The sequence below is a fragment of the Lynx rufus genome, unplaced genomic scaffold (assembly GCF_022079265.1).
Source record: "Lynx rufus isolate CCGP_SWC_20201006 ecotype Redwood Valley unplaced genomic scaffold, mLynRuf1.p SCAF_4, whole genome shotgun sequence".
NCBI lineage: Eukaryota > Metazoa > Chordata > Mammalia > Carnivora > Felidae > Lynx > Lynx rufus.
Genome location: NW_025814856.1, coordinates 5,387,095 through 5,402,326, shown reverse-complemented (window position 1 = coordinate 5,402,326; position 15,232 = coordinate 5,387,095). Strand labels below are relative to the sequence as shown.

The window sequence follows — 15,232 nt, the reverse complement described above, 5'->3', positions numbered from 1 at the left end:
AACTCGCGCGTTCACCACCCGAATGCGTTCGGAGACGCACACACGGCTACAAACACACACGCTCTCTACGCTCCCAACTCGCCATCGGACACAGGTGCAGCCACGCACGGACGCTCACGTTCACATCCAAGCGTACACGCTCGGGCCAGCACACACATCCGCAAACAGAGGGTCCCTCGTCCTCCCCAGCGCACGCGCGCACACGCACACGCACACGCACTCCTCCGCAGCCTCCCGCCAACACCGCAGTCCGGGCCCGCCCCACCCTCTGCAGGCGGCCAGGCGAAGCCGGAGGGGGGCGGGGAGGACCGGGTCGGGGTCTGGGCCGGGGGCGGGGCGCACCTGGGCTCCGCCCCGGGGCGGGGCCGACGCTGCGTCGCGAGCGCGAGCGGCCGCACCTGGCTCGGCGGCGGCGGCGGCGGCGGTGGCGGCGGCGGCGGGCCCGGCCCGGGTGCGAGCGCGGCGCAGCCCAGCCCGAGCGAGCGCGGAGCCGGCTCCCGCAGCCCCGGCGCCGCCATGGTGGAGGCGGCGCCCCCCGGGCCCGGGCCGCTGAGGAGGACCTTCCTGGTGCCCGAGATCAAGTCGCTGGACCAGTACGATTTCTCGCGGGCCAAGGCGGCGGCCAGCCTGGCGTGGGTGCTGCGGGCCGCGTTCGGGGGCGCAGGTACCGGGCCGGGGGCGGCAGGGGCGGCAGGTGCGGGGGGCGGGGCGCCGGGCCGCGGAGGCCGGGGCCGTGGGAACAATAGCGCCGGCCGCCGGGTGTGGGGGGGGGGGGCCCGGACTCGGGCCCCGCCGCGCCGGGCCTCCGGGCTTCCTGCTCGGCCCGGGCGGTGGACTTTGCCCGCCCGGCTGCGGGAGCGCGGTGGGGGTGGGGCCGGCGGCCCAGATCCGCGCCGGGACCCCGGCGTCCGGGAGCCCAGGTGAGCGGGGCGGGGTCTCCCGGGCGGGCCTTGCACGCCCTACCCCCCCCCCTTTACACATTCACATCACGCGCCCCCGAGGACCCCCCCACCCCTACCGCCCCGCAGCCGAACCCACACCCCGCGTCAGCCCTCCCTGCGCTGCGGGCGGCGAGGGCAGCTCTGGGAGCCTCTTCTTTCGCCTCCATGGCCCCGGCCAGCGGCTGGCAGCTGTGACTTATTACCCCATTTTGCCTGGGAGCCCAGAAGGGAATTGGCTTGTCCGAGATCGGCGGGGGTGGGGGCGCAGGTGTAAGGCCTTCTCCCACCCGGGGCAGAGCCTCCAGCCCTCCCCTAGGGCCACGTGTGTGGGGAAGTCAGGCCAACCCAAGGGGGAGGGTGCGGTGGGTCCCCGGGATTCAAGGGCGCGTGTGGGCAAAGTCAGGGCCCTAGGGCAGCCCCATCACCCAGGCCAGAGCTGGGAGCCAGGGCCTGCTGTGGGGCAGGCGGGGTTAATTAAGGTCTGGGCCTTCCCAGGCGACCTAAGGGGGACGCCTGCTCTCCCACCCGCCTGGCCACTGGTCTTGGCACCTGCTGAGCACAGCCCATCCCCCCACCCCTTCAGTGGCCTTCCCAGATCAACCTGTTCTGGGTGTGGGGCTCGGGGACAGCTGCCCATCTCCTGGGTCCGCCCAAGCCTGTGTCTTTCTCCCAACACCCTCCCATGCAGGGTCCACTCTGGGGCCTGCCTTTCCCTGAGGATCTGCTTGAGGAAGAAAGGGGGCTGGTAGGCAGAGATCTGGGTCTGCCCCAGCCTCTCCCGTCCCGGGTTATGTGGCCTTGGTTAGAAGGCTCGACTTTGGGAATCAGAGTTGGGCTTAAGTCCCAGCTCCACCGGGTTATGGACAAATTATGTCAATTCTCTAAGCGTCTGTTTCCCCCGTGTGTAAGAAGGCATTTATGTTCACTCATTTATCCGTTTCGCAAATGTCTGTGGGGCACCCACTAAGTGCCAGGGCAGTGCTCGGGCGGCTGGGATCCCGGCACCTTCCTCACAAGGTTGCTGGACAGCAGACCTCAGATTGGTTCTGGCGCACAGTGCCTGGTAAACAGCTACTCGCTGTCACTGCTGCCGTGACCCGTTGGGGCACTGTTATTAATAACATTGATATTATCATGGAGCAGAAAATGCCGTCCCATTTCATAGAAAGGAAAGGGAGGTCTCCTGAGGAGATGCCCCGACTCACCCAGTCCTGTTCTCCCTGACCCAGCTCCCTGCACTGTGCGATCTCCTCCCCGAGGGTGAGGGTCAGGGTGAGGGTCACGTTCAGTCGGCCTCGTACCCACCTTTTCTAAGCAGAGGGGGCTGAGGAAGGTGGGACGCCTGGCCCAGAGGGGGAAATGGGCCACAGAGCTGTGCTTGATTCACGGACTCTGGGACTTTTTACCGATGCCTGTTGGGTGCCAGGCTGGTGCCGGGACAGAGCGATGGGGGTGGAGTTGGGAAAATGGGGGATGGGACACGAAACCAGATCTCTGGCTGCTTAGGGTGATAAGGTCTGTGTTGTAGAGGCGTGCCGTGCCGTGGGGCTGGGGGAGGAAAGCCCCGAACTGCCGAGGAGGGGAGGGGAGGGAAGGGAAAGTTTGAACCTTGAGGGACGCATAGGAGTTTGCCAGGGGGAGGCCACATGTGAAAAGGCCTGGGGGTTGGCCCATCAGGGAGTTCTCAGAGAAAAATGTGCGGGGCCCAGTGGTGGGGTGGGGGCCCAGGGAGGGGGGAGATGAGAGAGGCTGGCGGGACAGGGGGCCTCTTGAACTGTGGCCGGGAGGTGGGGGGATGTGAGGGCGCTGGGGAGCTATGGACTGGGTTTGGGGACTGACAAAATGAGATCAGCTATGCAGTTGCCCCCCCTGGGGAATGGTGGCTGGGGGTGGGGGGAGGTGGTTCTGGCAGCCTGGGGGCACAGGTGTAAGGAGGCTGGGCACGAGTGCCGGCAGGTGGCCTCTGTGGGACCGAAGCTCAGAGATAAGAAAGGGTGCCATCTCTACCCAGTTTGGGAGACACCACCTAAGTCCCTTACGCCTGAACGTCACTCTGACCCATAGGGCAACTGGGTTCACGTCAGCTCGGATGTTTATTAGCGGTGTGATCCTGGGCGAGTTAGCTCTCTGGGCCTTGGTTTTCTCATCTGTACAGTGGGGAGAAGAATCGGCATCGTGAGGATTACACGAGCGAACACATACGAGGTGGCCGTGTATGTCAGAGGCGCTGTAGAGCTGTGTGGTCTGGTCTGGTGGCCGGTGTTTATCGTGATGTGCTATGAATGTAAAAAACACACAGTGGCTTCCGAAGACTTGATAAAAAAAAAAAAAAGTGAAATACCTCCCTAACAATGTTTTTATGTCAATTGTTGAAATGATAGTATCAGATATATATTGTGTTAAATATATACTAAGGTAATTATCCATTTCTTTTTTTTTTTAGTTTATTTATTTATTTTTGAGAGAGAGAAAGCGCCAGTTGGGGAGGGGCATTGGGAGAGGGAGAGAATCCCAAGCAGGCCGTGCACTGTTAGCACGGAGCCCGATGCAGGGCTCTTATCCACGAACTGTGAGATCATGATGACCTGAGCCGAAGTCGATCGCTTCATCGACGGAGCCACCCAGGTGCCCCCCGTTTCTACCTTTTTAATGTGGCTCCTAGAAAGTTTAAAACTACATGTGTGGGTTGGGGCGCCTGGGTGGCTCCGTCGGTTGAGCGTCTGACTTGGGCTCAGGTCATGATCTCGTGGCTCATGAGTTTGAGCATGAGTTTGAGTTGCTGACAGCTCGGAGCCCGGAGCCTGCTTCGGATTCTGTGTCTCCCTCTCTCTCCGCCCCTCCCCTGCTCGTGCTCTGTTTCTCTCTCTCTCTTAAAAATGAATAAACATTAGAAAATAATTTGAAACTACATATGCGGGTCAAATTGTATTTCTGTCGGCCAGCACTATCCGATGGTGAATGATCAATAAACATTTTTAGTAGAGAGCGGTGGCTCTGAACCCCGGGGGTGGTTTTGCCTTCCAGGAGACCTTTGATAGTGTCTAGAGACCTTTTTGGTTGTCACTGCTTGGGAAGGAGGGTGTCACTGGCGTTCTGTGACTAGAGACCAGGGACTCTGCTGACCGTCCTGAAGCACCGGACAGCCTACCCCGCCCCCTGTGAGACACAAAGAATTATCCACCCCCAAGTGCCGGCCGTGGTGCGGTATAGAGGCATAGAGGAAGCGCTCGATAAACATGAGCTGTTGGGTAGCCCTAGCTCACGTGTTGTCATCTCGAAGGCCCTGACAAGTCCTGCAGGAAAGAAACTTGTTTAATTTTGCCAGTGGGAGCAGGAAATGAGCAGGGGCTGGGGAGACGGGGAACAGGGTGTGGGTTGGGGAGATGCCAGGAGAATGAAAGCAGAGGACCTTAGGTGTTGGAGGGGAAGGGGGGGGGAGGAGGGATGTTGATTTCTTACCTCCATTTCTCTCCGAGGGAGAAGGAGCAGGTTTGGAGCAAGGTATCGAGCATCATGGGAGATGCCCAGAGGGCAGTGGGACACACGGCCTGGGCTGCAGCAGGTGGCAGTGCTCAGATGGCCACGGAAGCTATCACTGGGCGGGCGGGCGGGCTGGCAGGCAGGGGTGGGGGGTGCACGTGTCCACTTACAGGGCTGTTCCGACCGAGCTGTCAGGAACCTGGCATTGAAGGGGCACGAGGGGAAGAGGCCTGGCTTGAGTGGCGGGACAGAGAAAAAGATGGAAGGCGGGGAGATGCGGGGGGAGGAAGGTTTCCGGAACAAGGAGGTGCTGGGCAGAGCGCCCGGGCGAGATACAGCCCACAACCGAGCGTTGGAGGGCCGCTGCTGGCCTTGGGGAGGCTGGGAGCTGGGAGGGCAGGTTGGGGCGGGGGTCGGTGGAAGGAGAAGTCTGTTCAGAGAGCGCACACAGCTATCCACAGGGGTGGAGCATTACGTGGGAAGGTCAAGTGTGACTTCAGGGGGCGGGGTGGAGTGAAGGCAAGGAAGCCTGGGTCCTTACAGGTGAGGGCAGGGGGTCTCCGGGGAGCCTGGCTGTGAAGACAGGCGCGTGAGAAAGGCCTGGTGTGTTGTGTGCCGATGTTTTTAAGCGGTAGAAACCCGCCCCCTCCCGTTATTTCAGACACATAGAACCCCAGTAGACAAAACAGCTGTTCTGGTTGGAGTAAGAGTTAGGGCCTCCCTGAAAGACCCCCACGAGGGCAGGTCCCCTAGGCTGGCCTCAGTCACCTCCTCCTGGACCCTCCCAGAGAATCGTCCTGGTGACTTATTCTGGTCTCTCTGTTCCCCACCCATGGGTCCTGCTTGGGGTTCCGTGCCCCCCCATCCCCCCACATGGGCTTCCTCAAGCCTCTCCCTGCCCTGCCCGTCTCATTCAGCGTCTTCAGGGGGTTTGTGGCCGCCTCTACAAGGTGATCTCACCTCTCTCCAGAGCCCCGGCCCCTCACGCTCCGCTGTTGCTGCCTCACCGCCTGTACCCCCACCTTCCCACTCACACCTGATGGGGCCCTGGACGCCTCCTTGTCCCTCCCCCGCCTCCTCCCTTCAGTCGCCAGGTTCCGACCGTTCACCCCCCTCAGAAGGTCTGCAGTCTGGCCAGCTTTCCGGTTCCCTGGCCCGCCCGCCTGCCAGTCCCCCGACTCCACAGTTCATCCCACCCCCGCTTCCAAGCTGACAGAGGGTGCGGGGGGGAGGGGGGGCTGCTAAAGGCCTGAGTTTGAATCCCAGTGCCGGCACTGGCCGGCTGTGTGGCCTTAGGCAGGTTGCTTTCGTTCTCTGTGCCTCAGTTTCTGGAGTTACCACTTGTGCCCTGGCTGCTGCTTCCTAGGCCTGCAGGGCACCCGGGGAGTTAGGTGGATTAAGGGATCTTGTCTTGTCGTCGTCGTTGTTCTCCTCGGAGGGCCTGCAAGACCACCGCCCTCCCAACAAGCCCCTGCGCGGGTGGCCTCTCCCCTTCCAGAACTGCCCTTCCCCCACCCCCCAGGCACTGCCTGTCCCACCTCCTGGCCTTTGCCCCTCTGCCCGGAGCCCCTTCCTGTGGCGAGCTCCCGCACACCCGCGCCCGGGTCCCCTAGCCTCCCCGTCCCGTGCCGTCCTCCGACGCATGCCTGGGCCCTGACCCGCCGTCACCCCCCTCGCCCCGCAGAGCATGTGCCCTCGGAGCTGTGGGAGCCCTTCTACACCGACCAGTACGCACAGGAGCACGTGAAGCCCCCGGTGACACGGCTGCTGCTCTCGGCCGAGCTCTACTGCCGGGCCTGGCGCCAGGTGCTGCCGCAGCTCGAGACCCCCCCCAGTCCCTCCGCGCTGCTGGCCCTGCTGGCGCGGAGGGGCACGGTGCCCGCGCTGCCCGAGCGTCCCGTGCAGGAGGCCGACTTGAGGCACCAGCCTATCCTCATGGTAGGCCCCGCCCCGGTCCGTCAGGCCCCGCCCACCAGACGCGGCTCCTCCCCCGGCTCCTCCCACCAGGCCTGGCTCCTCCCGAGACGCCACCCTGGTCCTTGAGGACGCGCTTGAGGACAGGGCCCACCACGAGTGGTTCTTCCCGGACCCCTGTCCTGGCTCCTTCCCCGAAGCCCCACCCACTAACCCTGGCTCATCCCCAAAGCCCCTCCTACTTCAGGCCCCTCCCCGCACACCTCGAGGTTCTTCCTCTGGTTCTTCCTCAGAGGCGGCCAGGGGAACCCCCACCCCTGGCTGTGGTCTCACCCTTGAGCCCTTCCCTGCACAGGGAGCCCACCTAGCTGTCATTGACGCCCTCATGGTTGCCTTCGCCTTCGAGTGGACAAAGACACTGCCCGGTCCCTTGGCCCTGGCCAGCTTGGAGCACAAGCTCCTTTTCTGGGTGGACACGGTAGGTGGGGTCAGGCAGGCATGGGCTGGGGGCCGGCATTGCCCAGGGAGCACAGTGCTGACCTCTCCCTGCTCCCCAGACCATCCGGCGGTTGCAGGAGAAGACTGAGCAGGAAGCTGCCCAGAGAGCCTCTCCCGCGGCCCCTGCAGATGGGGTGGCCCCCGCACAGCCCTCGGTGAGACTAGGGCGACGGACGAATGGACGGACGCGAGGACGGTCGGAGGGAGGGCTGGGTGGGAGGGGAAGGGCTGCACGGGGGGGGGCTGGAGGTGACTCTCTCTCTCTTTCTGCCGTCTCCCCTGTGCCTCTCCCGCTGCTCTCCCCTCTGCCTCTCTGGCATCAGTGCCCCACACGCTGGTACTGGAAGCTGGTTCCTGTAAGTGGGGCTGTTCCTCCGCCCCGTCTGCCTGCCTCGCTTGTCGCTTGGTCTGTCTTGTCTGTTCTGCCTGCCTGTCCGCTCCCTCTCCTACCTCCTCCCAGCTGTGAGCAGAGGATATGGGACCCCGGCCCTGGGGGACAGAGGGAACCTCTCCGTAGACCAAGAGAAGAGAAGCGCGTTCACTGAGAAGGCAGATCACTCCCCAGTTACCTGACCGGGGAGGCGGGGGTGGGGGTGGGGGGGATGGGAGGGAATGAGCCTCTCCTCCCAGTAATCAAGAGGGCAGAGCTTCTGGGCTCGTTCGTCTTTGCCGAGGCGGGAGACTTCCGGCACCCCTGAAGGGGGTCCCTAGCCCATCAGGCACGTGGATCCTGACCCCTTAGCCAAGAGGAAGGCCCCCAGACCCAGAAGAAGGTAGAAGAACCTTCCTAAGACTCCAGTTTCCCTGCGGACAAGCCCGGCTTGGGTGGGAGGGGGCGTCCATCCCTGAAACACAAGGGGCAAGTGGCCACTGCCAGCGGGGGCTCCGGGTGGACGGAGTCCCGCCTCTGCTCACTCTGGAGCCTCCCTCCTTCCACTCTGTGGCCTGGGTCGGGGGCTCCTCTCCTTCTGCCTCCCCGCTTCCTCCGCAACCCCTCCCCGAGCTGGGGCCTGGGTCTTTTGTGGGGGGGGGGGGATGATTCCCTGCATGGGAGGCTGGCTGTGTGGGGTCCCTCCAGGCTGGGAGGAGCTGGGGTCCCCAAAGCCGGCCAGAGCGCAGTCAGGGAGCTGGACGGCCAGGGCTCGTGACAGGAGTCAGGGCTCTCTCTCCCCTCCCCTGGAGGTGTGCTTGGGGGCCCAGCAAGTCAGCGCCCCTCCCGCCCCGCTGACGGCTGCTCCTCTCCCCCCAGCACGCAATTGCCTTCTGTTTGAAGGAGTCGGGGAGCAAACCCCCCATGGTAATGTATCCCCCGCCCCGGGGTCCCAGGAGTCCCGCCCCAGCCCTCGCCGCTGGCCTGGCTGCTTGCAGACAGTTCCTTTGCCTCTTGCTGCTGCCCTTCCCCTGCTCCAGGCTGGCCCCACTCTGGCTCCGGGACCCCCAGCTTCACGCCCCCTCACGGCGGAAACCCCAGGCCTCCCCACCCAGCCTGCATGACCGCTGCCCCGGGGGCCGGCCTGAGCTCTGACCTAACCCGGCTCCCACCCACAGATCCGATACCGCAAGGACCGAGCTGTGGCCCGACGCGCCCCCTGCTTTCCAACCGTGACCACCCTCCAGGATCTGGCGAGTGGGGCCGCGCTGGCCGCCACGATCCACTGCTATTGTCCCCAGCTCTTGCGACTCGAGGGTGAGTGAGTGGGCCTGGGCCGCAGCTGTCCGTGGGAGCTCGACACCCAGGCATCTGCCCCAGAGTGCTGCGGTGATTAGGAGTGCAGCTTTCAGAACTGGCGGGCCTGCGTTTGAACATTTCTTCCCCTCGTTAGCTGTGTGACCTTGCGCAAGTGTCTAAACTTCTCTGTGCTTCATAGAATTCACGCCTGCAGCAGATATTTATAGAATGCAAGCTGGGTGCGAGATCCCGTTTTAGGTGCCGGAGACCCAGGGTGCACAATACGGACATGCTCCTGACCTCAGGCAGCTCACATCCTGGTTGGGAGAGAAAGACAATAACTTCATCCAGAAAAACATTCTGGACGTTAGGTGCTCTGAGGGAGGGCGAGGTAGTTAGGAGAAGCTTTCTTTTTTTTTTTTTTTTTAATTTTTTTTTTTCAACGTTTATTTATTTTTGGGACAGAGAGAGACAGAGCATGAACGGGGGAGGGGCAGAGAGAGAGGGAGACACAGAATCGGAAGCAGGCTCCGGGCTCTGGGCCATCCGCCCAGAGCCCGACGCGGGGCTCGAACTCACGGACCGCGAGATCGTGACCTGGCTGAAGTCGGACGCTTAACCGACTGCGCCACCCAGGCGCCCCTAGGAGAAGCTTTCTGACTTGAGTTCCTGGGGGACGAGTTCTCCCGGCAGCTGGGAATAGTTGCAGAGGCCGGAGGGACAGCCCGTTGTAGTATCCGCTTTGTAAAGGGCACCTGGCCTGAGGCCCGGCCCGTAGGAGAGCCTCTGTGCGTGTCGCCTGCTGGGCCCTCGCTTCCCCAGGGCCCCGTCCTCCTCCGCATAGAGCTGGGGACCCAGGTATCCTGTCCCCACAGAGGTGTGCCTCAAGGACCCCATGTCTGTGGCGGACAGCCTCTACAACCTCCAGCTGGTGCAGGACTTCTGTGCCTCCCGCCTTCCTCGTGGCTGCCCACTGTCCCTCGAGGACCTGCTGTACGTCCCACCGCCCCTCAAGGTAAGGCCGTCTCGAGGCCTCGTGGGCCGAGGCTGGCGTCCGGGGCCGTGGGTCCCAGTGGCTGACCCCGCCTTCTGCCTCCAGATCAACCTGGTGGTGCTGCTCGCCGAGATGTTCATGTGCTTTGAGGTGCTGAAACCTGATTTCGTGCAGGCTAAGGACCTTCCTGATGGTCATGGTGAGGCCTGGCCCGGGGTGTGGGGCGGGGGTAGGGAGGCCAGGCCCTGCCTGACCCTCCTCTCTCTGCTGCAGCGGCCTCCCCCCGGGCCACGGAGGCCTCTTCTGCCCAGAACAGCAGTGGCTGCAGGTATGGTTTCCCCGTTGGGTGAGTCTCCGTGGCCGTGGCCCTGTGACAGGGCTAGGGGATGCTCTCTGTTCTCGGCTCCTGGGAGAGGTGAGCAGGGGCGGGGCAGGGAGGGGCCCTTGGCTGACGTGCATCTCTTGGCAGTTCTCCTGTCTTCAATTTCCGCCACCCACTCCTGTCACCCGGCGGCTCCCAGTCCCCACTCCGTGGATCCACAGGTGAGGGCAGGGGTACAGCTTGTCACTGGAGACCCCTACGCAGCCACTACCCCCGGCTGACTTTGTCTCTCCTCCTGATCCTTCCACTGGGTCCCTCAGGCGCCTGAATGACCCGGTGGTGACACTCACCCCCACAGTGGCCCCCAGCTCTCTCTCCACATAATGCCCATCAGTGACACCCCCCGGCGGACCCCACCCAGGGTGCCCAGCGCCGTAGTGGCCACTGAATGACCGCTTACCACCCCTCCCCAGGCTCACTGAAGTCCTCCCCGTCCATGTCCCACATGGAGGCCCTCGGCAAGGCCTGGAACCGTCAGCTCAGGTGAGTGCGTCTCAGGGGCCTGCCCAGGCTGGGCAGGGGTGGGGCCGGGGCTTGTCCCAGGGGCTGACCCCTCCCTCCTGCCGCCCAGCCGTCCCCTCTCCCAGGCAGTGTCGTTCAGCACCCCCTTTGGCCTGGACAGCGACGTGGATGTCGTCATGGGAGACCCCGTCCTACTCCGCTCGGTCAGCTCGGACAGCCTGGGCCCCCCGCGCCCTGTGCCAGCCCGGACCCCCGTGCAGCCAGCCCCGGAGCCTGGCGACCTGCCTACCATCGAGGAGGCCCTGCAGATCATCCACAGTGCCGAGCCCCGGCTGCTCCCAGATGGGGCTGCCGACGGCAGCTTCTACCTCCACTCCCCCGAGGGGCCCTCCAAACTGCCGCTGGCTTCCTCCTACCCACTCGAGGGGGCCTCCAAAGCACCCGCCTACGTGCCCCACCCCGAGGCCCCCTTGAAACCATCTCCCTGCACGGTGGCGGAGATGTCGAAACCGTCGGCCCTATCCGAGGGCTCCCCGAAGGCGGCGGCTTCGTCCCCAGCGGCCAACAACTCCGAAGTGAAGATGACCAGCTTTGCTGAACGCAAGAAGCAGCTGGTGAGGGCTGAGGCCGAGGCAGGGTCCCCGACGGCCACCCCCGCGGCACCAGAGGCCCTGAGCTCCGAGATGAGCGAGCTGGGAGCCCGGCTGGAGGAGAAACGGCGGGCCATAGAGGCTCAGAAGCGACGGATCGAGGCCATCTTTGCCAAGCACCGCCAGCGACTGGGCAAGAGCGCTTTCCTGCAGGTGCAGCCTCGGGAGGCCGGAGGGGAAGCGGAGGCAGAGGCGGAGCCAGGCCCAGTCCCCGGTGGGGAGCGGCCGGCGGGTGAGGGCCAGGGCGAGCCATCCCCGCGGCCCAAGGCAGTGACCTTCTCACCCGAACTGGGCCCGGTGCCCCCCGAGGGGCTGGGGGACTATAACCGGGCGGTCAGCAAGTTAAGCGCCGCGCTGAGCTCGCTGCAGCGGGACATGCAGAGGCTCACGGACCAGCAGCAGCGGCTCCTGGCTCCGCCCGAGGCCCCTGGGCCTGCCCCGCCGCCCGCCGCGTGGGTCATCCCTGGTCCCACGGTGGGTCCCAAAGCCGCATCTCCCAGCCCTGCTCGGCGCGCCCCGGCTGCCCGGCGCAGCCCCGGGCCCGGCCCCAGCCCGACACCCCGAAGCCCGAAACACGCACGGCCGGCGGAGCTGCGGCTGGCTCCCCTGACGAGAGTGCTCACGCCTCCCCACGATGTAGACAGCCTCCCCCACCTGCGCAAGTTCTCGCCGAGCCAGGTGCCCGTGCAGACCCGTTCCTCTATCCTCCTGGCGGAGGGGTCGCCTCCAGAGGAGCCCGCGGCCCGGCCTGGCCTCATCGAGATCCCACTGGGCAGCCTGGAAGAGCCCACGGCCGAGGACGAGGGAGATGGGAGCCCCCCTGGTGCTGAGGATTCCTTGGAGGAGGAGGCGTCTTCGGAGGGAGAGCCCCGGGCCGGGCTGGGATTCTTCTACAAGGTGAGTCGCCGACGCAGGTTGGGGAAGGGGCGGGGTGGGTGGGCACAGGCGTGGAGGCGGAGAGCCAGGTGGGAGTGGGCAAGGACAAGGTGGGCGTGGCCAGATGGGTGGGTGGGTGGATAGACAGATGGACGGGGTGGGCGTGGGTGGACAGACGGGTGGGTGACAGACGACGGACAGGGGCGGGCGGATAAGCAGGGCTGGGGTCTTCCATTTCCTTCTGTCTCATGCTCTCCTTCACGCTCTGCCCGCCTCGGCCCTGCCGGTTCCCCTCCCCGCCCTCCCATGTCTGGTCCCTGTTCCCCATCCTCACGTCACCCCCAGCCTGGCCCGGTGCTCTCACCTGGACACCTGCACCCGCATCTTGAACGGCCTCTGCTGTCCACCCCACCCCTCCATCCCTGGCCATCTTCAACTGAGCAGAGAGATTTTTTTTTTTTTTTTACTATGAACTGGACCTTGTCAATCTCGTTTAAACCCTTCGGTAGCTTCTCTTGCTCTTAGAATAAAAGTCCTTCCGTGGCCTTAGGCTCTGCCCACCTCTGACCCTCCCAGGCCTGCTAGGCTTGTTCTAGCCTCAGGGCTTTTGCATTTGCTGTTCCCTCTTGCCTGGGATACTCTCTTTACCTCTCGCCTTCTTGTCATTCTCTCTCCCTGGTCACCTTCTCCAAGAAGCCTTGCTTAGTGCCCCCAGGCTGGGATAGATCCCTCCCCGCCCTGTAGACTGGTAGCTGTTTTGTCTTAATATTTTTTAAGTTTTTATTTATTTTGAGAGAGAGAAGGGAGAGTGAGGGAGGGGCAGAGAGAGAGAGAGAGAGAGAGAGAGAGAGAGAGAGAGAGAGAGAATCCCAAGCAGGCTCCCCCACTGTCAGTGCAAAGCCTGATGCGGGGCTCAAACTCATGAACTGTGAGATCATGACCTGAGCCAGAACCAAGAATAAGATGCTTAACCCACTGAGCCTCCCAGGTGCCCCAGACTGGTAGCTGCTTCTGATGTATCAGGTCGTCTCCCGCCCTGGGTTAAGTGCTCTGTGTGAACAGCACCCGGGTCCACTCTGGTCCCTGTGCCGCACGTAGAACTCTGCACGAAGCAGGAGCCAAGGGGACGCCCTCAGCCCAATTACAAAATCGGAAGGGTGGGTGAGTGGTTGTCAGGCTGGGTTGATGGACGTACCAGGGGAGGGACGGCCAGCCGGACTCCGAGCCTGCCCCCAGGATGAAGACAAGCCCGAGGACGAGATGGCCCAAAAGCGGGCCAGCCTGCTGGAACGGCAGCAGCGGCGGGCGGAGGAGGCTCGGCGGCGGAAGCAGTGGCAGGAGGCCGAGAAGGAGCAGCGGAGGGAAGAGGCTGCCCGGTGAGCGGAGTGCTGCCCGGGCCCCCGGCCCCCCGCGAACCCGCGGCCTGTCTGACCGCTTGATAACTCTCGGTCTGCAGGCTGGCCCAGGAGGAGGCGGCCCCGGGCCCCCCAGCCCCCGCAGCGACCCCGGCCCCTGCCGCCAGGGCCCCCGTCGAGGAGGAGGTGGGCCCCAGGAGGGGGGAGTTCACCCGGCTCGAGTATGAACGCCGGGCCCAGCTGAAGCTGATGGACGACCTTGACAAAGTGCTCCGGCCACGGGCTGCGGGGACCGGGGGGCCGGGCCGGGGTGGGCGGAGGGGCCCCCGGCCGCGCTCCGGTTGCTGTGACGACTCGGCCCTGGCACGAAGCCCTGCCCGTGGCCTGCTGGGTAAGGAGCCCGTAGGGAGGGGTGGGGCGCAGGGATGGTGCCTGCTCAGTGCCCTTTTCCAGGGCTGTGGAGACCGCGCCCCCCCACCCCCGAGTATGTGGGAGAGGGGAGGACTGTGCGTGGGGTGACGGGGGCCTTGCCCGTGCCCTTTAGACTTCCAGAGGGATGTGGGGGCTACAGTGGGGGTAAGGCGTGTTGGGCAGAGCTGGCCCAGAGTTGTCTCCGGGGTTTCGTGGATGAGGCCCCCTCGGGTACGTTCAGGGGCAACAGCTTTCTAGTGGGGGTTTCCCCACAGCCTGCTGGGCACAGATCCTGCCCCCGTGGGTAGGGGGAGGTCTCGGTTGGAAGGCACAGGGTGAGGGTCTTGGGAAGGGCTGACGCCACGTGCCCTCCACAGCCTACCAGGTAAGGTCCTCCCCCCAGGCATTTGGGGACACCAGGGGCTTTGGGTGGGGATGACTCCGTGCCATCTTCTCCCAGGCTCCCGGCTCAGCAAAGTCTATTCTCAGTCCACCCTGTCACTGTCAACCGTGGCCAACGAGGCCCCCAATAATCTTGGCGTGAAGAGGCCGACGTCTCGGTGAGTTTGGCCGGGGTGGGCAGGTGCCCGCGTCTCAGGCGCCCCGAGTCTGTGTTCTCTTCCGCCGAAGGGATTAGAGGACACATTCGAGGCCGAGTGGGGCTCTGTCCTCTGCATTTGAGCAGGGCTCCGGCAGGTGCACCTGCCTCCCGCTGTGCGGTGTTCTGGGCTCGGCCCTTCCCCGGTCCCTCTGTGCGTGGGAAGGCTTCACCCACCACCGAGTGCATCCCCATCCCTTCCTGTCCCCCCCACAGGGCTCCATCCCCATCTGGCCTCATGTCCCCAAGCCGCCTGCCTGGTAGCCGGGAACGCGACTGGGAGAACGGTAGCAACGCCTCGTCCCCGGCGTCGGTGCCCGAGTACACAGGTAAGTGGGGCTGGGGATCGCGAGCACCCCCGCCAGGCCCTGCCCGCCCCCCGTCACCCCCCGCTGACCACCCTGCCCACCCCAGGTCCGCGGCTGTACAAGGAGCCCAGCGCCAAGTCCAACAAGTTCATCATCCACAACGCCCTGTCGCACTGCTGCCTCGCGGGCAAGGTGAACGAACCGCAGAAGAACCGCATTCTGGAGGTGAGCCTGGGGCTGGCAGTGGGGGCGGGCGGGCTGGGGCCAGGGCCCTGCCGCCCACCCCCCCACCCCCCCACCCCCGGTGAACCGCTTCCACCACCCGACCAGGAAATCGAGAAGAGCAAGGCCAATCACTTCCTGATCCTCTTCCGCGACTCGAGCTGCCAGTTCCGGGCCCTCTACACGCTGTCCGGGGAGACAGAGGAGCTGACGAGGCTGGCCGGCTACGGCCCCCGCACAGTCACGCCCGCCATGGTCGAGGGCATCTACAAGTACAACTCGGACCGCAAGCGCTTTACCCAGATCCCTGCCAAGACCATGTCCATGAGTGTAGACGCCTTCACCATCCAGGGCCACCTCTGGCAGAGCAAGAAGCCCACCACCCCCAAGAAGGGCAGCAGCACCCCCAAGTAGCCTCGTCCCGGTGGTTCCCAGGGCGGAGGACAGCCTGGAGGACAATCCGTGGGCATTC

At 64.4% G+C, this 15,232-nt stretch overlaps 1 protein-coding gene across 2 annotated transcripts; it reads left to right on the top strand.

Annotated features, from left to right (window-relative positions):
- The first annotated feature begins 516 nt into the window (after positions 1 to 516).
- On the top strand, positions 517 to 15,229 carry CAMSAP3 (calmodulin regulated spectrin associated protein family member 3). 2 transcript variants are annotated; one of them, XM_047096640.1, is made up of 19 exons: positions 517 to 664; positions 6,106 to 6,359; positions 6,691 to 6,813; positions 6,893 to 6,988; positions 7,157 to 7,189; positions 8,083 to 8,130; positions 8,382 to 8,520; positions 9,378 to 9,517; positions 9,602 to 9,695; positions 9,770 to 9,824; positions 9,966 to 10,039; positions 10,292 to 10,361; positions 10,450 to 11,887; positions 13,103 to 13,242; positions 13,323 to 13,612; positions 14,093 to 14,192; positions 14,447 to 14,559; positions 14,645 to 14,763; positions 14,869 to 15,229. In XM_047096640.1, exons 1-19 carry the CDS (start codon positions 517 to 519, stop codon positions 15,172 to 15,174), a joined length of 3,780 nt encoding a protein of 1,259 aa, XP_046952596.1. In that variant the 3' UTR covers positions 15,175 to 15,229. The 2 variants fall into 2 exon arrangements, with proteins under 2 accessions (XP_046952596.1, XP_046952597.1); XM_047096641.1 differs by lacking the exons at positions 7,157 to 7,189; positions 8,083 to 8,130.
- The last annotated feature ends 3 nt before the right edge of the window (positions 15,230 to 15,232 follow it).

What these genes read in the sequence shown, in the direction of transcription:
- CAMSAP3 (XM_047096640.1), top strand. Translation starts at nt 517, where the DNA reads ATGGTGGAGGCGGCGCCCCCCGGGCCCGGGCCGCTGAGGAGGACCTTC. An exon ending in TCCTTTTCTGGGTGGACACG is followed by an intron (nt 6,814 to 6,892) that starts GTAGGTGGGGTC and finishes CCTGCTCCCCAG; the next exon opens with ACCATCCGGCGGTTGCAGGA. An exon ending in AGAAGAACCGCATTCTGGAG is followed by an intron (nt 14,764 to 14,868) that starts GTGAGCCTGGGG and finishes CCACCCGACCAG; the next exon opens with GAAATCGAGAAGAGCAAGGC.